This window comes from Herpailurus yagouaroundi, unplaced genomic scaffold, assembly GCF_014898765.1.
Source record: "Herpailurus yagouaroundi ecotype Mexico unplaced genomic scaffold, PumYag 67189, whole genome shotgun sequence".
NCBI lineage: Eukaryota > Metazoa > Chordata > Mammalia > Carnivora > Felidae > Herpailurus > Herpailurus yagouaroundi.
This window is the reverse complement of record NW_024420031.1, coordinates 406,456-429,968: the sequence shown is the minus strand read 5'-3', so window position 1 is coordinate 429,968 and position 23,513 is coordinate 406,456. Positions and strand designations below refer to the sequence as shown.

At 45.3% G+C, this 23,513-nt stretch overlaps 1 protein-coding gene across 13 annotated transcripts in view; it reads left to right on the top strand.

Moving 5' to 3' along the window:
- HUWE1 (HECT, UBA and WWE domain containing E3 ubiquitin protein ligase 1) overlaps window positions 1-17,686 on the top strand; it is a 173,967-nt gene extending 156,281 nt beyond the window's left edge. For 11 of the 13 annotated variants that reach the window (XM_040467038.1, XM_040467040.1, XM_040467046.1 and 8 more), the window contains 23 exons: window positions 787-1,042; window positions 1,243-1,373; window positions 1,901-2,115; window positions 2,191-2,479; window positions 2,618-2,720; window positions 3,470-4,016; window positions 4,700-5,303; window positions 5,997-6,118; window positions 6,231-6,387; window positions 7,630-7,762; window positions 8,039-8,241; window positions 8,844-8,971; window positions 10,259-10,355; window positions 10,909-11,064; window positions 11,688-11,933; window positions 12,234-12,351; window positions 13,154-13,294; window positions 14,238-14,525; window positions 14,641-14,746; window positions 15,403-15,520; window positions 15,813-15,994; window positions 16,283-16,473; window positions 17,061-17,686. In XM_040467038.1, coding sequence (XP_040322972.1) covers window positions 787-1,042; window positions 1,243-1,373; window positions 1,901-2,115; window positions 2,191-2,479; window positions 2,618-2,720; window positions 3,470-4,016; window positions 4,700-5,303; window positions 5,997-6,118; window positions 6,231-6,387; window positions 7,630-7,762; window positions 8,039-8,241; window positions 8,844-8,971; window positions 10,259-10,355; window positions 10,909-11,064; window positions 11,688-11,933; window positions 12,234-12,351; window positions 13,154-13,294; window positions 14,238-14,525; window positions 14,641-14,746; window positions 15,403-15,520; window positions 15,813-15,994; window positions 16,283-16,473; window positions 17,061-17,163 — 4,634 coding nt within the window. In that variant the 3' untranslated portion in view covers window positions 17,164-17,686. The remainder of the gene's footprint in view (window positions 1-786; window positions 1,043-1,242; window positions 1,374-1,900; window positions 2,116-2,190; window positions 2,480-2,617; window positions 2,721-3,469; window positions 4,017-4,699; window positions 5,304-5,996; window positions 6,119-6,230; window positions 6,388-7,629; window positions 7,763-8,038; window positions 8,242-8,843; window positions 8,972-10,258; window positions 10,356-10,908; window positions 11,065-11,687; window positions 11,934-12,233; window positions 12,352-13,153; window positions 13,295-14,237; window positions 14,526-14,640; window positions 14,747-15,402; window positions 15,521-15,812; window positions 15,995-16,282; window positions 16,474-17,060) is intronic. The other 2 variants (XM_040467044.1, XM_040467047.1) reach the window with 2 other exon arrangements.
- The last annotated feature ends 5,827 nt before the right edge of the window (window positions 17,687-23,513 follow it).

The following is a 23,513-nucleotide window of genomic DNA, read 5'->3' as shown; positions in this document are numbered from 1 at the left end:
GGGGGCAGGAGGGTATGGGGTGGAGAATGGACATCTTTATAGTTTCTCTTTACTTTTCTTAGAGAAATAATAGAAGCTCAAATTCTCAAAGAGTATGTTCTCACCTTGCACATTAGCTTTCCTAAAGTTGAGGTTTCTTCTCTGTGTCTCCAAGTGAATATATCTGAGTGTCTAATGATACAAGTGATGATGCCAGCAGTTTATTGAGGTAATGAAACAACCCTCCTGGGACACCTGGGTGGCTCAGAAGAGCATGCAGAAACAACCCTCTAAAGTAGGCAGTGTTATCTCCATGAATAAACTGAAACTCACATGAAATATTAGCCCAAGATCACTCAGTAAGTGGTTGAGCTGAGATTAAAATCCAGATCTGGGTGATTTTAAAGCTTGCTCTGCTTCAGTATCCTTCAGGGATGGCAAGCATCTGACCCCACACACATATAGCTCTCCCATCCTGGCAGACACCATTTATATCATGGCACTGTTTCCCACTGGTTTAAAATGGGGCCTCAAAATTCTTCTCAGCAGTGTTCCAGCAGGATGAATTGAAACCTAATTACTATTCCTGCTGTATACCATGCTGCCTATGATGTGCTCTGGAAAAGTCTTAAGGTGTAGGAGTTTTTTCCTTCAAGGAACATTATTTAGATAAACAGTACCAACACGCATGTATAAATGTTGACTGCAGGGAATCTGAAAGTGACAGGCTCCCTTAATCTGGCTGCATCTTAATTCAGCCCCCTCTTCTAGGCAGAGATCTAACCTCTCCATGTGACTTCCTCCTAGCCTCTCTTTCCCCAGAGAGAGCTGAAGATTCTGATGCACTGACAGCTGTCAGCAGTCAACTGGAAGGCTCTCCCATGGACACCAGTAGCCTGGCTTCCTGTACCCTAGAGGAAGCTGTGGGTGACACCTCAGCAGCTGGCAGTTCTGAGCATCCCACAGTAGGCAGCTCCACTCCTGGGGATGCCCCACCAGTTGTCACAGAAGTGCAAGGCAGGGGTGATGGGTCAGGGGAACCTGCCCCACCCCCTGAGGACAGGTAAGTACTGTGTACAGAGCAAGAAGAGGGCAGGATGTGATGGCGGGTCTTTCAAGCCACATGTAGACTTGTTAGCTACTGCATACACTTGGTGCATTAGGGAGGTCAACATAGCTTCTATGAGAAAGGGATATTGTAGGAGTGTTTTCTAAATAGGAAAGCATTAATACAAAAAACAACCTGAAATTTATTTTTTTCAGCTCTCCCCCTGCATCCTCTGAGAGTTCTTCCACCAGAGATTCTGCTGTGGCCATTTCTGGAGCAGATTCCCGGGGAATCCTAGAAGAGCCACTGCCTTCAACAAGCAGTGAAGAAGAAGATCCCCTTGCAGGTGAGCTCCATGTATGCTCAGGCCACCCAGGGGTTGTTTAGGCTTCTTTTAGCCTTTGGCATGGAAATGGCCCACCAGTCAAACGGTTCCATTTGGAAGGCGGCATACACATGGGAGGAGGACTTAGCAGTAAGGGTGTGTTAATGCTGCATGATAGGATGAGCCCAGGCTTTGGAGTCAAACAGATCTTAGCTCAGGTTCCTCCCTCTGCAGCGACCTACCTTCAGAACCTGGGGGCATCACTTAACTTCTCTGATTCTCATTGATAATGAGGCAGTAATAATAGTTATATTGTAGGGTCTTTATAAAGATTAAGTGACAGTGTACACACAGAATCTGGCGTATAACAAGTGCTATTCTGAGCCTAGCGAAGGTGAGTGGGCCTTCTGTGTGTCCTCTGTCTTTTGTGTGCAGTGAGGACAAACAAAGCTCATTTCCCACAAGCAAGGCCCTGAGTTTCTTTACTCAAGTACATCTTAAGCATCGGTAGAGGTGCGAGTTCCTTCACATCTTGCACCTCCCCTCAGGTATCAGTCTACCCGAAGGTGTGGACCCCTCTTTCCTGGCTGCTCTGCCTGATGACATTCGCCGGGAAGTCCTGCAGAACCAGCTGGGCATTCGTCCACCAACTCGGACTGCCCCTTCAGCAAATAACTCAGCTCCTGCAGTGGTGGGGAATCCTGGTGTGACTGAAGTGAGCCCTGAGTTCTTGGCCGCCCTGCCTCCAGCTATCCAAGAGGAAGTATGTGAGCAGGGAGCTGGTGGGACCAGGCTGCCTGGTTGTGGGTGTGCCCCATTGACATCTTCTGCTCTATAGGTGCTGGCGCAGCAAAGAGCTGAGCAACAGCGACGGGAACTGGCACAGAATGCTAGCTCAGACACCCCCATGGACCCTGTGACCTTCATCCAGACCCTACCCTCAGACCTGCGCCGTAGTGTCCTAGAGGACATGGAGGATAGCGTGTTGGCTGTGATGCCACCTGACATTGCAGCTGAGGCTCAAGCCCTGAGGCGAGAACAAGAAGCCCGGCAGCGACAACTCATGCATGAGCGGCTCTTTGGCCACAGTAGCACCTCTGCACTCTCTGCCATTCTCCGAAGCCCGGGTACAGAGGGAGGCAAGTGGGAGGGCTCTGAAATGTTTGAATTTGTATACACAAGGCTCTGTTGTTGCCCTTTGTGTTACTCGGACCTGGCATACTACCCGCCTCCCTAGTTTCAGTTTCCTATTTCTTTTCTTTCAGCTTTCACCAGTCGCCTCAGTGGCAACCGTGGAGTTCAGTACACTCGCCTTGCTGTGCAGAGGGGCGGCACCTTTCAAATGGGGGGTAGCAGCAGCCATAACAGGTACCTTTGTCTTTTTTCACCTTGTCATATCATCTCTCCCATATACTGCCAGTCCAACGTCCTTAATTTACAGGTAGAGAGACTCGGTTACCTCTCTAGCTATTGCCTTGAATGAGTGGGGAGCCAAATCTTTGGACTCACCTTCAGAAAGCCACACTTTGAGGTTGGTGTAGCTACTGTAAACCATAATCACAAAGTAAGGCAGGCTGGCAACAGGTTGTGGTATAAGGAAAGCCATTTGCCTAGAGATGGTAATATCTAGGCCACAGAAGAAGAGGAATTCATTACTACCCAGGCTGAAGCAGACTGTACCCAACATGCCAAAATGTAAAGGGAGTGATCAGTCTCTATGAGGCAGGCAGGCAACCCCCTAGTAGTCTAGAGAAGGCAGAAATAAACATTATTTTTAAGACTTCAAGTGCAATCCAATTTTACCAATTGATGATACAGACATCGTGTGATGTAAGGCAAGTCACTTAACCTATTTGAGCCTCTTGTTCATCACCTCAAAAATGGGCAATTCTTTAGTCTTCTGAGCAGCCCCGTACCAGCTGGTATGGACATTGTAGAGTGCTTGGTACCTAGTGGGCACACAAGAGGGCAGCTCTTATTATTAAGAGCCCTTAGACTTAGGCACTTCTCCTTCTTATGCCTCCTTGGAGGTATGCAGCTCATCCCCCTTACCCAGGCCTTTTACCTAATCCCAGCATTCTAGCTACGTGTTACCCAGAAACTATGCTCTGTTCCAGGCCTTCTGGCAGTAATGTAGACACTCTCCTCCGCCTCCGAGGACGACTCCTCCTGGACCACGAAGCCCTATCCTGTCTCCTGGTCCTACTTTTCGTGGATGAGCCAAAGCTTAATACAAGCCGTCTACACCGAGTACTGAGAAATCTCTGCTACCATGCCCAGACTCGCCACTGGGTCATCCGCAGCCTGCTGTCCATTTTGCAGCGTAGCAGTGAGAGTGAGCTGTGCATTGAAACACCCAAGCTCTCCTCAAGTGAGGAGAAGGGCAAAAAGTCAAGCAAGAGCTGTGGGTCAAGCAGCCATGAACACCGGCCCCTGGACCTCCTACACAAGATGGAGTCTAAGAGCTCCAACCAGCTTTCCTGGCTCTCAGTATCTATGGACGCAGCCCTAGGCTGCAGGACTAATATATTCCAGATTCAACGTTCAGGGGGTCGTAAACATACCGAGAAACATGCAAGCAGTGGCTCCACTGTCCACATCCACCCCCAGGCTGCTCCTGTTGTCTGCAGACATGTTCTGGACACGCTCATTCAGTTGGCCAAGGTGAGGAGCTTGAACTCAACCAACTCTTGGGGAAGAGGGATGGCAGTCACAGCCTAGATGAAATCTGAACTCTGAGAGAGCAAGTAGGTCTTTCTTCACCGTTAGTGCTGAGGCCTGTATTGTTTCTGAGAGTTGTCAAGTGAATTTTGTGGGGTTCTTTTTACTTTTTGCAATTTTTGTGCATTATTTCGTTATCAAAACAACTTTCGGTAATCTGTATGATTGCCATTTTACACATGAAGAAGCTGGGGTACAGAAATTTTTAGTGGCTTTGTCACGTGGCTAGTAAGTGATGGAGCTGGACCTAGAACTTAGTTCAGTTTTCTTTTTAATAATCATTGATGCCATTTGTTGAAGGCCTGCCTTGTGCCAGGCACTGTGCAGAAATACATTATCTCCTTTTATCTCAACAATTTTTCAATGCAGCATAGGTGTGCTCCCCATTTCATAAATACACAGACTGACGCTCAGAAGTTAGCTAATCATCTCCCTTCAAAGCCCTTGTTTGTTTCTCTGGGCCACTTCACCATCAGTTAGATAAAACTCCTGTATGACATCTCTCCCATGTCACCAAAGCTATCCAAAGGAGTAGAGAGTCTAGGAACCAGTTGTCTTTCCTTGTCAAGAAGATATATTTTCTCTGTGCACCCCCTAAATCAAGCATGTCCTTCTCTTGCCGGCAGGTATTTCCCAGCCACTTTACACAGCAGCGGACCAAAGAAACAAACTGTGAGAGCGATCGGGAGAGGGGCAGTAAGCAGGCCTGCAGCCCATGCTCTTCACAGTCCACCAGCAGTGGCATTTGCACAGACTTCTGGGACTTATTGGTAAAACTGGACAACATGAATGTCAGCCGGAAAGGCAAGAACTCCGTGAAGTCAGTGCCAGTGAGCGCTGGTGGTGAGGGGGAAACCTCCCCATACAGCCTCGAGGCCTCTCCCCTGGGGCAGCTCATGAACATGTTGTCACACCCAGTCATCCGCCGGAGCTCTCTCTTAACTGAGAAACTCCTCAGACTCCTTTCTCTCATCTCAATTGCTCTCCCAGAAAACAAAGTATCGGAAGCACAGGCTAATTCTGGCAGCAGTGCTTCCTCCACCACTGTTGCCACCTCAACCACATCTACCACCACTACCACTGCCGCCTCCAGCACGCCCACTCCCCCTGCTGCAACCACCCCTGTCACTTCTGCTCCAGCTCTGGTTATTGCCACCGCTATATCCACCATTGCCGTAGCTGCTTCGACCACGGTGACTACCCCCACGACTGCTACCACTACTGTTTCAAGTAAGTGTGGATGTAGGCTGGAAGCCTGGGGTGTGTACACCCACCTCACCCCTCACTCCCCCATCCAGGTATTACTCCCTAAATGATAGCAGTCAGCTTGGTTTGTGTTTGTGAGAGCCAGAGGCATTCATTCTTGACCTCATTAGTCCCAATTCACTCTCTCCATCCTTTTCCTCCCCACACCCATCCATCCACCCACCCACACAGACACTCATAAAGACCAGCAGGCATTCACTGAATGTGGCTTCCCTAGGCTAAGCACCAAAAGGAGGGTAGAGAGAGAAAGTCCCTATTTTCAAAGAACTCCCAATCTTTCCATCCTGGTTGAAGGAGCCAGTTCTCAGGAAAGAGTTCAAGAACAGGCAGGACACCATGTGAATCAGGGTAGACTAGCCAAGCTGTCCTAGGAAGTAAAGTGAATGAGCCCTACAGCAGACTAGTAAGAATTATTTGAAGAAGATTTTGAGGAAGGGGCTCAATGGTAGGGAAACAGTTGAGAAATGTTTGGGATTATCACTTTAGAAGGTACAGTCCTGAGACTCCTTGACAAACTGAGTCATTGGGATTTGGCTTTGGTGGGTGGCTTTTCTTTTTCACTACTTTCCCGTATTGAAGCCCTGGATGATTTAGTGATTTCTTGGTTCTGGCCTGTGAGTTTTAGAGGCTTACAGTATTTCATCTGTTTCCTCAAAGCTTCTACAACTACTAAGGCCAGCAAATCTCCAGCAAAGGTGGGTGATGGGGGCAGCAGCAGTGCAGACTTTAAGATGGTATCCTCTGGCCTCACGGAAAACCAGCTACAGCTCTCTGTGGAGGTGAGTCCAGGCTCTTCTGAATTCCCAAGACTGGGGGAGAAAAGGTAAGTGGGAGTAGATAAAGTTTTAATTCTTAAGTTGAGGCTCACCCCTTCTCTTTTCTTTTTCCCAGGTGTTGACATCACACTCTTGTTCTGAAGAAGGTCTGGAAGATGCAGCAAATGTGTTACTACAGCTCTCTCGGGGGGACCCTGCAACCCGGGACACTGTTCTCAAGCTGCTACTGAATGGAGCTCGCCATCTGGGCTATACTCTTTGTAAACAGATAGGTAATAACAGGAGTAAAACGTCTTGTCTTTCTGAAACCTTCCACTGAGGTGTCCCCTCTTTATGGAAGCCTTCCCCGAATCCCCAGGTTGAATCAAACTCCTTCCGCTTGTGTAGCATAGCCCCCTGTACTCTTCGTCTATTGCAACACTGATAATACCGGGTTGTCATCTGTTTTCCTCTGCTCAGTTGTTCATGGAGAGCAAGGCTGAGCTTTTCTCTATATTGCCAGTGCCCGGCACATGGCATGTAATCCATGCTTATTAGTAAAGGAAAACAATCATGTATAGGACCAGCAGTGCTCTTTCTTCCACTTCTACATTCTGGGCACTTGTAGGAGTCCTATGATGAACCTGCCTAGGCAACTTCACCACCTCAGAGATGCACCTGCACTTAGGTTAGGCTCAAGAATTGAGAGTCCAAATGGTACCCTCTGCCTTTGTGTACTTGTGAGGGTACAAAAGTTCTAAGAACACTTGGAAATTGTCTCGTTTCAATCTTCCTTCCTGTTGTTACCAAGAGAAAACTAAAACCCAGGTTGATGAAGCAATTGAATTGACGAGTAGAGCCAGGTTTTCTTTCAGCATAGAGAGCCTGTTTGCTCTCTCCCACTCCCATCCCAATCATGGCTCTCCCTAGATTTTGGTTACCTGGTTAGTTCTCTCCTCACAAATGTGCCTGGGGCTTAGGTGATACGGGTGTTAATTAAACTGTTATGACCCAGGACGTTATGTTCTTTGCTACATGAGAACTATAAGGTTCTTTCGGGAGGAATTTGGCCACAGTCTGACCTTTCTTGACTGCTACCATTCAACACCCATGGGCCAGCAGTGTCCTAGGCACTCTCCTGCAGTTCTTTCCTTATCCTCAAAATAGCCTTGTGAGATTAGTCTCATTATTAAGATGGATAAGTAAACTGGGAGAAGGAGCTAAGCAGTTTGCCTGAGATCACCACAAAAACCTCAGAAGTTCAAAATGTATACAGGCTCCCAAACCGATACTTTTTGTTCTCTGTACTGATCTGCATTTCATGTAGATTGTACAGATTCTTGAGGCAGGGTAAATCGGTAGTCTCTGGATGGTTGATCCATGAACACACATAGGTGAACAGCAAAATTCTGTTCACTCCAGATTCTCTGCAGCTGAGCAAAGACAATAGCCTGGTAGGTTTCTTGCAAAGGTTTGGCTTTCAGCTGCTTCACTAGGGAAGTCTGAACACTTGCTGGCTCCTCTACTTGACCCAGGTACCCTTCTGGCTGAGTTACGGGAATATAACCTAGAACAGCAACGGCGAGCCCAGTGTGAGACCCTCTCTCCTGATGGCCTACCTGAGGAGCAGCCACAGACCACCAAGCTGAAAGGCAAAATGCAAAGCAGGTGGGTGGTAGCCACTCATTTGGCTATGGGGCCAAAATCTGGGATATTCTAAAAGGTGGCTCTTGCTGGTTTCCTGGTTTGTTTGGTTTTTTTCTCCCCCCTCTCTGGGCAGATTTCTTTATCTGTCCTATACATACCTGACCCTATTTTTTTCCCACTGTGGGATTTCCTTTGGAGATTCTTTAACCCTCTAGTCAACACCAAAAAGCCCTGCTCACTCTGGATGTTTGTGCTTTGATGCTGTCAATATACGCAAGCCACCTCTACACTGTCCAGGTTTGACATGGCTGAGAATGTGGTAATTGTGGCATCTCAGAAGCGACCTCTGGGTGGCCGGGAGCTCCAGCTGCCTTCTATGTCCATGTTGACATCCAAGACATCTACCCAGAAGTTCTTCTTGAGGGTACTGCAGGTCATCATCCAGCTCCGGGACGACACACGCCGAGCTAACAAGAAAGCCAAGCAGACAGGCAGGCTAGGTATGGAACTGGAGTGTCCAGTTGAGGGTCAGGGTTGGTGGTGGTGAACTCAGAGTCCCTGGAGGGCAGGACCTAATATCATGTCTCCATCCTGCTTGAACTTTCCAAAAAAGGAAATGATGATACTTTGCTAGAATGTTGATGGCTGCATTCTGTATCTCACTCAAGCTGTCTGCATAGGAAATTCATTAGGGCAAGTGAGAATTAAAGGGGAGTGGAAATCTGGCAAAGAAATTGGGGGCAGATCTTTCGCTGAATAAGGTTTAAGTCACCGTGTCTCTGTTCTGCTTCTTGGTTCACTCCTGACTAAAACTTTGCAGCCATGTTGCCTCAGCCATGGCCTGCCAAATCCTACCTTTCTTCCTGTCCCACAGAACCTTCTCTACCTGCTACTATCCATCTGTGTACCACCATGTCCCCTGCCCTTACTTGTAATGGTAGCTCTTAGTGCCTGGTGATGAGCACTGTGTAGCTGCCTGAGCTAAATAAAGCTCAGAGACTTCAGCAGGATGCCCTGTGGCAGCCCAGGTGATGGGAGAGAGAATATTGGGCATTCTCTCTTTCTACATTTTATATCTTGCCTTTCTTTTTCTTTCTCCCAGGTTCCTCCGGTTTAGGCTCAGCTAGCAGCATCCAGGCAGCTGTTCGGCAGCTGGAGGCTGAGGCTGATGCCATTATACAAATGGTACGTGAGGGTCAAAGGGCGCGGAGACAGCAACAAGCAGCAACGGTTAGCATGATGCCTGTGGCCCCTCATTCATTTGTCTCTCTCCCCTCCCCACCACATCGTCAGTGGGGTTTCACTGCCCTTACCTTGTATGCTTTTGCATTAAGTTTGCTGTATGAATGCTTCTGGACAACAGGGTTACTTTCTGTTGGTGTTTTCTCTACTGTTTGTTCATTGTTTTGTTGGTTTGGTTTGGATTGATATGATTTAAAGCTTGGCCATCATACCCCACTCCCAGCTATCCAGTCAATAGTGGCGCTTTTGCATACTGCATAATGCTAAGTGTCTGGGTTCTGAGGGGCTGTGGAATAAAGATTTTTCAGTCTCCTGGAATAATGCAAATACATCAGGAATCCAGCCCTTGAAATTCTCCCAAGCTTGGTCTACGTCCCACAGCCTCTTCTAGGCTATGGCTGGTCCATCTACCCTGGCCTCTGCTTCTGTTTTCCATACTCTCTTGGTACCTTGGCACCTAGGCACTCAGTCACTTTTAGGAAGAAACCCTCAGATTTCTAGATAGCCAACTCATTGTTGGGATCCCAGCACAGAGTGGCTGCGGGAAAAGCCTGGCATCATGTATGTATGCTGTGGCACTCTTATTGTTTTCCTGTTCTTGAAACATGCAAGTCACCTTCCCAAGATCCAGGAAATAAAGGTATCCTGAGGCTTGGTTTTTCTTTACGTATAATTACTATTCTACAGTATGATTTCATTGAGCATGCTGGGAACGTCCTAGAATTTGCGGGCTGTGACTCCCAACAAGGGAGAAAGGGAAAACAGCTATTATTATGAAGTACTTTTTTCTGCCCCGTCTTTCCCACACCCGATAGGGTAGATGTTGGCTTTGTGAATAATGCCACCCATCAAAGGCTTTCCCTTATTATTTCCCCTTTTCTGAGCAAACAGAAACAGAGAGCCAAACCTATAGTCTGTTCACTTGAGTTTTATATGTAGATGTGCATATATGTAATCTGTCCCCAGAAGTCTTCCAAGTCTGTATCCAGAAGGCTGGTGTCTGACTAGATATAGGTCAAGAGTAGAGTGGAGGCAATGCAGGAATCTAAGGAGCTTTTCGGAAAAGCTTGCTAGCTCAGGGTGGAGGACAGCAAAGGAGGTGGGAAGGCCATTCTTTTGTTCTGGAAAGCCACAGGGTTTTCTGACCAAATATATAGGAAACCTCTTTCCAAACTTAGTATGTGTGAGAATGGGTAGAAACAGCCTCTAGCCTCTCCCTGAGGAAAGCAGAGTTGCATTGCACCCTTTATGTGACTTTGTCTCCCTTTTATCCAGTCGGAGTCAAGCCAGTCAGAGGCCTCTGTCCGGAGGGAGGAGTCACCCATGGATGTGGACCAGCCATCTCCCGGTGCTCAGGATACTCCGTCCATCGGTCAGTACTACTTCCTGTTTCCAGTGCACCAAAAGAGCCAGTCTTCATGAAGTGTCTGCTGGGTCCCCTGCTCTCTACATATAAAAGCTCTGTTTTCCAGTTCCACTGAACGCTGGTTTTTGTAAACGTTAATAAGCTTTTACCAACGAAGATCAATATCACCATCTCACGCCCTTATTAGAGATTCGTAGCATACACTACAATTCCTGGAGTTAAGAAACTGTGATGTGATGTTAGATGTGGAGACAGCACGTGTTTCAGTTGTGGCTCCCCCATTTAGTGACTGGTACCTGAAGCAAATCTCTCTTGGCTTCAGTTTCCTTGAATGTGGCTCTTGCAAGTGAGAAACCAAATTTTTTATTGTATTAATTTTATTTAAATTTAAATTTCATCCAGTGTAGGATTAGAGCTTACTTCCAGATGTCACTCAGTATTACTTAGTAGCCGGTGAGCCAGTCTACTTGATCTAATGGCCTGCACAGCTGGTCTGGGAAAAAGCTAAATGGAGGAAATACCTCAAAGGCTTTCTGTCTCTCTTCTGTGTGGCCTGTAGGCTCAGATGGAACCTCACAAGGGGAGAAGGAGAAGGAGGAGAGGCCACCTGAGTTACCCCTGCTCAGTGAGCAGCTGAGCTTGGACGAGCTATGGGACATGCTGGGAGAGTGTCTAAAGGAACTGGAGGAATCCCATGACCAGCATGCGGTGCTAGGTGAGTTGTGGCCTTTGGGCCAAGGTCCCAACCCACTGATCTGCTCTGGGCCCTTTCTGCCAGCTTAACTTTCTTCCTTCCAGATCACCCCCTCACTGTCTCTGAAATGAGAATTCAAAGGAGAATTCAAATTCTGTCACTTTAGTATCAGAAAAAAAAGATTTGCCTTCTCTTTTAGTAGCTGGTACCTTTCACTTAGCCTATTCCATTTTTATTTTTTTTTTTTTTATTTTTTTTAACGTTTATTTATTTTTGAGACAGAGAGACACAGCACAAACAGGGGAGGGTCAGAGAGAGAGGGAGACACAGAATCTGTAACAGGCTCCAGGCTCTGAGCTGTCAGCACAGAGCCCGACGCAGGGCTCGAACTCACGGACCGCGAGATCATGACCTGAGCCGAAGTCGGACACGTAACCAACTGAGCCACCCAGGCGCCCCTCCATTTTTCTTTAGTTTCAAGGAGGCTCAGACTTCCTCCGTGGCTTCATTTTTCTTTGTTACCATTGTATTTCTCCTGCAGGTTTTCAGTATTTCTTCCATACTGTACTTCTGTAATTTGATCATGAAGGAAAAGAGGTTTGTATGTTGAAGTTTCAAAACTTCCCTATCATTCCTACCCCCAGTGCTACAGCCAGCCGTCGAGGCCTTCTTCCTGGTCCATGCCACAGAGCGAGAGAGCAAGCCTCCTGTCCGAGACACCCGTGAGAGCCAGCTGGCACACATCAAGGACGAGCCTCCTCCACTCTCCCCTGCCCCCTTAACCCCAGCCACTCCTTCCTCCCTTGACCCATTCTTCTCCAGGGAGCCCTCGTCTATGCACATCTCCTCAAGCCTGCCCCCTGACACGCAGAAGTTCCTTCGCTTTGCAGGTACAGGGAACTCTTAGGCCTCCAGCGTAGAAGGATTCATTTTTTTTACAGGGTCATTTCATACATTTTATTCTTAGCTGTTTCATTGGGGAGAGGGATGGGACTGAGAGAGTGGGGGGGGGTGGCTGGGTGGGTAGGGGGAGAAAGAGAATGAAGCTAGTGAGGGTAGGGACCGGATCTGAAAGCCCTTTTGTGCCACACTTTTTTCTCTGAAATAAGAAAGTTGCTGGTTGGTTGGCTATCATGTAGCCTTCTGGGAACCAGGACGTGCTGATTCCTGCTGTCCCTTTCTCCCCACAGAGACTCACCGCACTGTGTTAAACCAGATCCTACGGCAGTCCACCACCCACCTCGCTGATGGACCTTTTGCTGTCCTGGTAGACTACATTCGTGTCCTCGACTTTGATGTCAAGCGCAAGTATGTGCCCTGGAGGCTGTGGGGATGGGAACTTTTCAAATGCTATCTTCTCTCCAAGAAAGGAGCCAAAATTCCTCCCGAAGGAGTGTTTTCAGAGAAAGAAGTTTCCATTGGTGGCAGCCCATGGAAATGGTGCTGGGTGGGAGGGAAGAGATTCATCTGTGTCTCTGACAGTCATTATACCTAAATACTCCCTGGTCTTCTCCATCCTTCCTCAGAGAAGTGCAAAACCTTTATTTAATCACATGACTCCTAAAGTTCCATTCCATCCTTTAGGGTAATACAGGAGGTGCAGGTAGCCATAGTATACTTAAGCATGGCTCAGCAGAAATTCTCTGCCACAGACTCTGTGGGCCTTTATTCAGTGGAGATGGGAAAAATTTAGAGTTGGTAATGAATAACCTGCCTCTCCAAACTACTGGGCACTTCCCCAGGGGAACATGTGGGGAGCAAGGATCAAAGTGTTGGGAGGATGGGAGAACCATCACTGTGGGTCTTCATCCTAATCAAGATCAAGCAAACAGGGGGCACCTGGGTGGCTCAGTCAGTTGAGCATCTGACTTTGGCTCAGGTCAGGATCTCGTGGTTTGTGAGTTCGAGCCCCGTGTGGGGTCTGTGCTGACAGCTCGGAGCCTGGAGCCTGCTTTGGGTTCTGTGTCTCCCTCTCTCTCTGCCCCTCCCCTGCTCATGCTCTCTTTCTCTTTCTCTCACTCTTGAAAATAAATAAACATAAAAAAAAGATCAAGCAAACAGAAGTTTGCTCTGCCACCCCCAATCCTATTTTCCTTTTCTATCTCCCAAGATATTTCCGCCAAGAGCTAGAACGTTTGGATGAGGGGCTTCGGAAAGAAGACATGGCTGTGCACGTCCGCCGTGATCATGTGTTTGAAGATTCCTATCGTGAACTGCACCGGAAATCCCCTGAAGAAATGAAGAATCGATTGTAAGAGCCCATAAGAGAGAAAAGAGGATGGGAGGGTGGAGCAACTTCCTACATGGTAGTGAAGGCTTACTTAAGCACCAGATGTGCCCAGGAACTGAGGGAGGTGCTGCCCTCCCCAGCAGGAATTCCAAATAGGAACCTGGTATAGATAGTCTCACTGAGCTGTCTTCTGTCTTCTCGGTCTGGTCTCAGAAGACTGATCTGATGCTGGCTAGGCTGGCCTTTGGGATGAGCTACGCAACAAATCCCAGAGCGAAGAGTCTTTGGCATTTATAAGGATAAACCTGATGGCTTCACAGAGAGCTTTCTCTGTTGTTACATTAGGAACGGGAAGACTGCTGAGCAGATGGTATCCTGGCTTCAGGGAGACCACACTTGCATGAGTGGCTCCTCACCAAATTGGTAATTGTTCACTGGTGATTCTGAAGCCACACAGAAGAGATCAGCAGTTTAATGCCAGCGAGATGAAAGACCTGTTGGGAGTAGTTTGACGCTCCTGAGCTCAGGAACTTGATTCCTCCTCTCCCTCGTGGCATGGGTTCCCCATCCATGTAATCATATAGGAAGTCAGAGACACTTCTGAGACAGACTGGGCCCTGCTCCTCCACCACCAAATCCTTAACAGATATCAGCCTGATCAGCCCTCTCTGACACCGCTGGATTCCTCCTCTCCCTGCTTTCCCTAAGTGAGGCCCTCATTTAAGCCTCTATACCTTTCCTGTTGATGAACCTTTACTGATAATTCAGGACTTCTTTTCTGTCGATGCATTTTTTTTTTGTCCCAGATCCCTACCCTTGGGCTTTCCTGGCACTCTGTATGCACTTCTGTTCTCTGATCCTGTACTCCCCAGCCATTGCTTCACTCACTCACTTGGGTCATACTACATAAATGAATGGATTTGTCCTGGGCTTTCTGCACATCTGTTTCTGGTCTCTTACGCAGGTATATAGTGTTTGAAGGAGAAGAAGGGCAGGATGCTGGAGGGCTCCTACGGGAGTGGTATATGATCATCTCTCGGGAGATGTTTAATCCTATGTATGCCTTGTTCCGTACCTCACCCGGTGACCGGGTCACCTACACCATCAACCCATCTTCCCACTGCAACCCCAACCACCTCAGCTACTTCAAGTTTGTTGGACGCATTGTGGCCAAAGCTGTATATGACAACCGCCTCCTGGAGTGCTATTTTACTCGGTCCTTCTACAAACACATCTTGGGCAAGTCTGTCAGGTGAGGATGTGGCAAAGGATCCACATTCTCTTTTGACAGGTTCTTTTCTTGTGTCCCACCCCCATGCTTCTCTCCTGCACCCTAACCCATGGTGACCCTGATCATGTTTTTCTAGATATACTGATATGGAGAGTGAAGATTACCACTTCTACCAGGGCCTGGTTTATCTGCTGGAAAATGATGTCTCCACACTAGGTTATGACCTCACCTTCAGCACTGAGGTAGGTCAAGAAATTGTCACCACAGCACATTCTAGCTAGTCCAGGAAACCCATTATGGGGCCACCCTTGAACTGGGATTGGATAATCTCTTATGCTTCTAAGGAAGCATCTCAACTTTTAAGTCCCATGCTCCATTCCCCATCCAGCAGTGAGCAGTGCAGTGAGCAGTGGGTATTTATATGAGACATCACAAACAGAAAAACCAGGATTTGTAAAACAATTCAAGTTCCTCGTTTCCTCTTTATTTATATACATATGTATATATGTATATATGTATTTAAAGCCTCCAATTCCATATGCTTCATTTCCAGAAGTAGTTCATTGTAGAAAAATTGTATAAATAAATATCAAAGTTAGTCTTCCTCCAAATTGTTTTTCATACAGATTGTACCGTATCATATTACACATGTTAATCATGGCTTTTCCCTTTTACCATTGACAATTTCCTTATTTTCAGTCTCTATGTGTTTTGAGGCCAAACCCTTGGCTTTTCTCTATTACAAAGTTATGAGCTCCTGAGAAAAGATACTTTTTTATGACCTTGCTTCATCTCTCTGCCCAGGACATGGCAAAGATTTTACATATTCCCAGGTAGCTATATAAATCCCATCCTGGACCAAGCCTGGTATGAATGATTGGTGTTTTGGGTGTTCCAGGTCCAAGAGTTTGGAGTCTGTGAAGTTCGTGACCTCAAACCTAATGGGGCCAACATCTTGGTAACAGAAGAGAATAAGAAGGAGTATGTACACCTGGTGTGCCAGATGAGAATGACAGGTAGGGGAAATGTCCCTTATACTCCTTGTTGCTCATATGGGAAGAGGTCAGGCCTCACTCATTTCACAGATACTGTTTTTTCTCTTCTCCTGTGCCAGCCACAAATCCCAGCCAGAGTCCAACACCTGACCAAAAAATATTTCCCTTAATTCACCCTATACAGGGGCCCAGAAACAGTGTTAGGTGAGGCAGGTATACCATTCACAATCCTAGTTGCAGCTGGAGCCAGATTGAGGACCTCTAACAGTTGTGTGAGTTTAGATGCCGCATGGCTTGTTGGTTCTCTCCCCAGGAGCCATCCGTAAACAGCTGGCAGCTTTCTTAGAAGGCTTCTATGAGATCATTCCAAAGCGCCTCATTTCTATCTTCACTGAGCAGGAGTTAGAGCTACTCATATCAGGACTGCCCACAATTGACATTGATGATTTGAAATCCAACACTGAATACCACAAGTACCAGTCCAACTCTATTCAGGTGAGCTGCTACTGGCATCTTTCTCCTATCCCTAAGCAGTGCTATTTTGTATGACACCACATAAACCAGTACTCTTTGGGGGCATGAAGGTGATATAGTTGACAGCTTACTTACACCTAACTCTTCATCCTTCTAGAACATGTTTTCAGGTGATGTTTTTGCTCATCTTATGAATGGAGTAACTGAAGCCCATTTCCCGGAAGGGACTTGCCTAAGATTTCAAATCCTATCCCCGCTCTTTCCAAGAGCTCTCTACCTAACACTGGCTTCTTGTGTCCTTTCCCACAGATCCAGTGGTTCTGGAGAGCATTGCGTTCTTTCGACCAAGCTGACCGTGCCAAGTTCCTCCAGTTTGTCACGGGTACTTCCAAAGTGCCCTTGCAAGGCTTTGCTGCCCTTGAAGGTATGAATGGCATTCAGAAGTTTCAGATCCATCGAGATGACAGGTCCACAGATCGCCTGCCTTCAGCTCACACATGGTAAGAGGAAGGATTTGTTCCCTGTTTTAAGCATTCATGATTGAGCTTGCATATTTGCTGCTTCTAGGCCCCTACCCAAGGGCAGGAACCCAAATCTGGCCCCAGCAATGCTAGACCTTGGGGTAGCTCACAGTTTGGTAGTTTTGTGGAAAAGGTGATGTTTGAGATGAGAAGCTGGCCCAGATTCACAGTAGGTTGGGGAGACATTGCAGGTCAACACTGCCACATGAGAGCACAGTGTACTCCAGGGCTCAGTTGGAGCAAGAGGTTGCAGGCAACAGAAGGCTGAATAACTCAGCAGAGGTTGGATCACCAGTGACCCCAAAGGCATCCTTGGAGCTTGCACATTAGCCCATAGGCAAGGCTGTGGTGTTTAAGGAGTGACAGGGTCAGATTTACATTTTAGGTGCCTCATGGCCAGTATTGGGGCCAGATTAGAAAAGGGCAGAGCAGGTTAGGATAAGACTGCAAGTCTTCAAGAAGTGAGGAGTAGGTTCCCTTAGGGAGGACATGTCAGTGGGCACCATGGGAACACAGGGATCTGGTTATAATCTTTTGTCACAAACTGATTTTTCTTCTTTCCCTAGTTTTAATCAGCTGGACCTGCCTGCCTATGAGAGCTTTGAGAAGCTCCGCCACATGCTACTATTGGCCATCCAGGAGTGCTCTGAAGGCTTTGGGCTGGCCTAATAAGGCTCTGCCCACCACTGTGGGGTTTTTCTATCATTGTTGGACCTGGGAATGGGGGGAAATGAAAACAAAAAAGAACCCGAAAGAAAATGTCAAAAACCAATAAATGAAATCCATCAACTCACCATGTGTGTGTCCCAGCTTCCCCAGCGCATACCCATTTTCCCTCTCCTGCTCATTTTCTCTCCCTCTCCCTTTTCCTCACCTCCTCCTCCCTGTTCCATGCCGTCCATGATCCCCAGCCCATGTGTTAAAAAGGCATTAGCCTTTGCAGGGACCTGTTTGTCCCAACTGTTTGAACAGTGTGCTCCTCAGATTCTGTGTTCAGAAGGATTTGCTGCATTGAGACTTGAAACCTTTGGATAGGGGAAAAAATTATATATATATATATTTTTTTGTTCTGTTTGCATTTCTTAATTTGTGCTTGGAATGTGTTGATGTGCACAGCTAATGATTCAATGCGAGACAAGATTGGCGTCTGTGTTTGTGGAGGTTTCAAATAAAGAGCACTCTTCATAACTCACTTTTCACAATGGAGTTTTTTTCAAACTTAAAAGAAACAACTCTTGGGGCGCCTGGGTGGCGCAGTCGGTTAAGCGTCCGACTTCAGCCAGGTCACGATCTCGCAGTCCGTGAGTTCGAGCCCCGCGTCGGGCTCTGGGATGATGGCTCAGAGCCTGGAGCCTGTTTCCCATTCTGTGTCTCCCTCTCTCTCTGCCCCTCCCCTGTCATGCTCTGTCTCTCTCTGTCCCAAAAATAAATAAACGTTGAAAAAAAAAATTTTTTTTTTTAAATAAAAAAAAAAAAAGAAACAACTCTTGAGCACATGCTAGACATCTGGAGAAAAGATGCAAATGGACTCCAGAAAACCATCTCTGCCACCACTACTGGTGCATCTTCCTTCTTCAAAGGCGGTTTCCCAGTTATCAGGAGAGATCAGCAGCCACCAGGAATTGAGGGAAGCATGTTTTTTAGAATGGGACCTGCACTTGAGGGCGGTGATGGTGTTACAGATTGCAGCCAAGGACAAAGCATCACCTTGCTTGAGGGGAACAAACCAGGTTTTAAGAAACATTCTGAGAACTCAACCCAACCAACAGTTCTGTTTGGTGAGCCTTTATAACAGCCTCAAGTCTAGAGCTCAGTTTAAAATTTTGATTTCATTTAATATTTTAGTTTATTTCTAACAAATTTCAATAAGCAAGTAATTTGACTAGCTTTCCAGAAGAACAGTCTTCCCATCCTTTTTGGTTTTGTTTCGTCATCTGCCAGTCTGTTCACAGATCACCCAATAGTCTCTTGTGGTTTTTATTCCATCCAGCAGTTACACCTGATTGAAGGACTTTGGTTCCAGCCTTCAAAGAAAAAAATAATAAAGGTTTAGTTAGAAAAACAACCCCGAGTAATGCTTGCTTTGTGTGGTTTTTCTCATTTTCTGGAGGTCCTATTTCATAAAGATTTTCCCCTTAAGCTGATCCCCCTTGGCCCTGATGCAAATGGCTGCTAGATATTTTCTCCCTTTTTTAAATTGACACTTAACCTTTGCCTCATCTGGCTGACACCTGAGAAGACAGATGAATTGGCCCTGTCCCTGCTACTGAGATTCTAGTCCAAGGAGAAGGAGACTGAGTAGTTCTGTGACAGATGTAGGAAGGGGTCCCCAGGTTCCCAGAGAAGCACCTGACCTAGCCTGGAAGATCAGGGAAGGCTTTCCATTGTCAGCCACTCGACTTGAATCCCAAGGCTGGGAGTCCAGATTAAGAAGGCGAGATTAATCTAGGTCAAGGCAGTAGGAGTCCAATTGACACAACTTAAGCAAAGGATGGTGGTGGCCTAAGATGAGGCTGGGAGTCCAGCAGGGCTTTGAAATGAAAAGAATAAGCAGAAATATGGTAGAATTGATAAATAAGCTTAAGAACTGATTCTTGGAGCACCTGGGTGGCTCAGTCAGTTTAAGTGTCCGACTTCAGCTCAGGTCATGATCTCACAGTTCTTGAGTTCGAGCCCTGTGCCAGGCTCTGTGCCGATAGCTTGGAGCCTGGAGCTGCTTCGGATTCTGTGTCTCCCTCTCTCTCTCTGCCACACCCCCACTCTCACTCTGTCTCTGTCAAAAATAAACATTAAAAAATTTTGTTAAAAACTGATTCTTGGAAAAAATCAAAGAATAAACCTCTAACATTTAAATTGGAGAGGTACAAGGTTTGGGAGTTGGGTATGGAGGCTGGGAGTACAGATGGAATAACCCTGAAAAACAAAAACATCTAATTCAGTGGCATACTACAGAAACCTAATGGGACCCCAAGTATGATTTGCCTTTGGGATATGTGTGTGGTGTAATATTTATCACCTCAATGTCAGTCAAATAAAAAAATCCTGTCAGTTGATGCAAGGCATTTGCTAAAAATTATTACTGGTAACTTAAAAGTAAAGACAGTACCTTGATGAGGTTGCCTTAGACCAACAGCCAACATCACGCTGGAAGCATAATGTGGCCAATCACCACTATCAACACTTAACACCAGTTCTAACCAGTTCAATAAAGCAGAAAATGAGGTATAACTGTTGAGAAACTTCACTAAACAAAGAGAACCACAAGTTGTTAGAACTTAAAATTGACTCCCAACAAGAGGACTACTTAATGAACAAAGCATTCACCCGTGTAAACATTTATTGTCCAACATGCATGAGTAGGTAATAAATTCATACAGTGGAATTCTGTGTAGCAGTAAAAATATCCATTGAATTTATCAACATGCACAATCTTGACAAGTATGAGACCTGTTTAAAAGTCACAAAACTACTACATGGCATACATACCAAGAGCGTGAAAAACTACATCTGTATACGTAAAGAGTATGAAAATCCATGCAGAAGTATGACAAAGTACTGCACAGTGTTCAGGATAAGTTATGGGGGACAAGGAGATGCAGTTTGGGACGGATAATTACACAGCCTCAACTATGTTGGTGATGTTTTATTTCTTAGGCTGGGTGGTGCTAGACAACGTGGGTGTTCCTTACAATGCTATCTGTTATAATACTTTATAACATCTGAAATATTTCGTAGTTTTTTGAGATAGACAATTTATTATATTTCACGATGAATTTGAGTTAGGCAGCAGGGGAGTCTGTAACAGGCCTAATTCTACATGAAGGCTAATTAATAGCTACTTTCTTGATACGATTAAACAAACAGGTCTCTTTTTGCCCCCTAGTAATTCCCACTGATCTGCCTGTGCATTATGATTACCATGGGTTGTTTCCTTATTAAAATAGTCCTCTTTTAATTATAGGGTGACCATGTACTTTGTCATCCAAAGTTAGACAATTTTAAGAATAAAAAGGATGCTATCAATAATTATGCTGGGCCACAGGCACAAACCAGATAAACTGGAACATACGGTTCTATGTTTAGGATGTGTATCTGCCTTGGCTGGGGAGAGAATTATTACCCATAATAAACATAAAATATTATTGAGCACTTATCATGTGCTGACAATACTGAGAAGGCCGTGCTTTCCAAAAACTTACTGAAGGGAAGGAGGCAGGTGTTAGGAAAATACAGGGGGCAGTGGGCACACAGAGACTTAACAGGCAGGGGTAGCAAGATTAAACATTTTCTCAAGTACAAGCAATAACCAGAGAACATAACAAGAAATAGATTATCTTCACAATGATAACAAAATACCCAAGAATAACCTTAAGAAGGAGTGTTTAGGACTCATGAAAAAAAAATGGCAAAACTCACAAGCATAAAAAGGCAAATGAAGACTATCAATTTGCATAAAAATGCAAGTATAGCTGGCTTTGAGACTTTGGGGAACAAACTGACATGCTAAGCAAGATGGGAGTTGAAATAGACAGACCTGGCAGAATGGCTTCAGCCATGAATATTCAGCATGCTGTGGGCTGTAAAAAAAAAAAAAAGAAGTGCCAAGAGCCACAGAGGAATAGCTTTGTCAAGGTTAGGAAACTTGCCTAAGTATTGGGAAGGTAAAAGATAAAATTTTGCCTTTTAGTTTTGTTGTTTGTTTCCTTCACTGTGCAGAAGCTTTTTATCTTGATGAGGTCCCAATAGTTCAGGTTTGCTTTTGTTTCCCTTGCCTTCAGTGACATGGCTAATAAGAAGTTGGCATGGCCAAGGTCAAAGAGGTTGCTGCCTGTGTTCTCTGGGATTCTGACATCCAAAGACCAAACAACTCAGGTAAGAAATGGGAAAAAGACATGATAGACACTTCCAAAGAAGACATCCAGATGGCTAACAGACACATGAAAAGATGCTCAACATCACTCATAATCAGGGAAATACAAATCAAACCCACAGTGAGAAACCACCTCAATGGTTAACATTAACAACAAGAAACAACAGGTGTTGGCGAGGATGCAGAGAAAGAGGAACCTTCTTGCACTGTTGGTGGGAATGCAAACTGGTGCAGCCACTCTGGAGAAGAGTATGGAGGTTCCTCAAGAAACTAAAAATAGAACTACCCTATGACCCAGCAATTATACTATTAGGTATTTACCCAAAGGATACAAAAATACATATTCAAAGGGGTAGATGCAACCCGAAGTTTATAGCAGCATTATCAACAATAGCCAAAACTATGGAGAGAGCCCAAATGTCCATCGATTGATGAATGGATAAAGAAGATGGGGTGTGTGTGTGTGTGTGTGCACATATATATACATATACATACATATAATGGAATATTAGCCATCAAAAAGAATGAAATCTTGCCATTTGCAATGACATGGATGGAGCTAGAATGTGTTATGCTAAGCAAAATAAGTCAATCAGAGAAAGACAAATACCATATGATTTCACTCATGTGGAATTTAAGAAACAAAACAGATGAGCACATGGGAAGGGGGGTGAAGAGAAGAGACGGAAACAAACCACAAGAGACTTTTGATGATAGAGAACAAACTGAGGGTTGATGGAGGGAGGTGGGTGGGGATGAGCCAGATGGGCGATGGATATTAAAAAGAACACTTGTGATGAGCACTGGGTGTTGTATGTAAGTGATGAATCATTGAATTCTACTCCTGAAACCAGTATTTCACAGTATGTTAACTTAAATTTAAATTTAAAAAAATACAAATTTTGCTCTACACTTCACATAAATAAGTTCCAAATGGAAGAGTCAAGCATGAGAAATATGAACTTATTCTTTAAAGCACACAATGAAAATATGAGCAAATAATAACCGATAGGGATATGGAAAATCTAAGGCTAAAATCTATAAGAGACATCATAATGGAAAAGACTGATATATTTGACTACTAAAATGTTGGCAACACTGTGAACAGAATTAAAAAGCAATAACAATTTATGGGGCGCCTGGGTGGCTCAGTCAGTTGAGTGTCTGACTCTTGATCTCAGCTTAGGTCACTATCTCATGGTTCGTGAGTTCAAGCCCCACATTGGGCTCTGCACTGGCATTGCAGAGCCTGCTTGGGATTCTCTCTGCCCCTCCCCTGCCCTCTCTTTCTCTCTCTCAAAAAATAAACTAAAAAAAAATTAAAAAATAAAAAAAGCAATGACAATCTAGGAAAAAATATGTCTCTAACAGACAATCGGTTAATCATATATATATATATATATATATATATATATATATATATATATATATAGTGTGTGTGTGTGTGTGTATAGTGTATTATGTGTTTATATGTTTAAATATATTAAAATATATATATTATGGGGTACCTGGGTGGCTCAGTTGGTTGAGCATCCAACTTTGGCTCGGGTCATGATCTCATGGTTTGTGAGCCTGCTTCAGATTCTGTGTCTCCCTCTCTCTCTGCCCCTCCCTCTGCTCATTCTGTCTCTCTCTCCTCTCTCTCTCTCAAAAATAAACATTAAAAAAGTTAAAATATATATATATACATATATATATATATAAAACTTACAAATCACTAAGAAACAAACTCCCCAACAGAAACACATACAAGTACATGAAAGGTGATTCACAAAAGAAGAAATATAAATGAGCAATAAGCATATAAAAATGCTTACCTCTGTGATAATTATTACCACCTCTGTAATAATCAAAGATCCATTAAAAGCGCAATGGAAACCACTTACCAAATTAAAATATAAGATGGTTACCAGAAGGGATGCGGGGTTGGGGTGGGGCACAGCAGGGCGGGGGTGGGGTGCGCACATGGAATGAGTTAAGCAGGTGATGGAAATTAAGGAGTGCAAGTTCATGATGAGCACCAGATGTTGTATGGAAGTGTTGAATCACTATATTGTACACCTGAAACTAATGTAACATTGTATATAACACACATATACACACACACACTCATATAAAGTTTTTACGTTAATTCCAGTTAACACAGGTG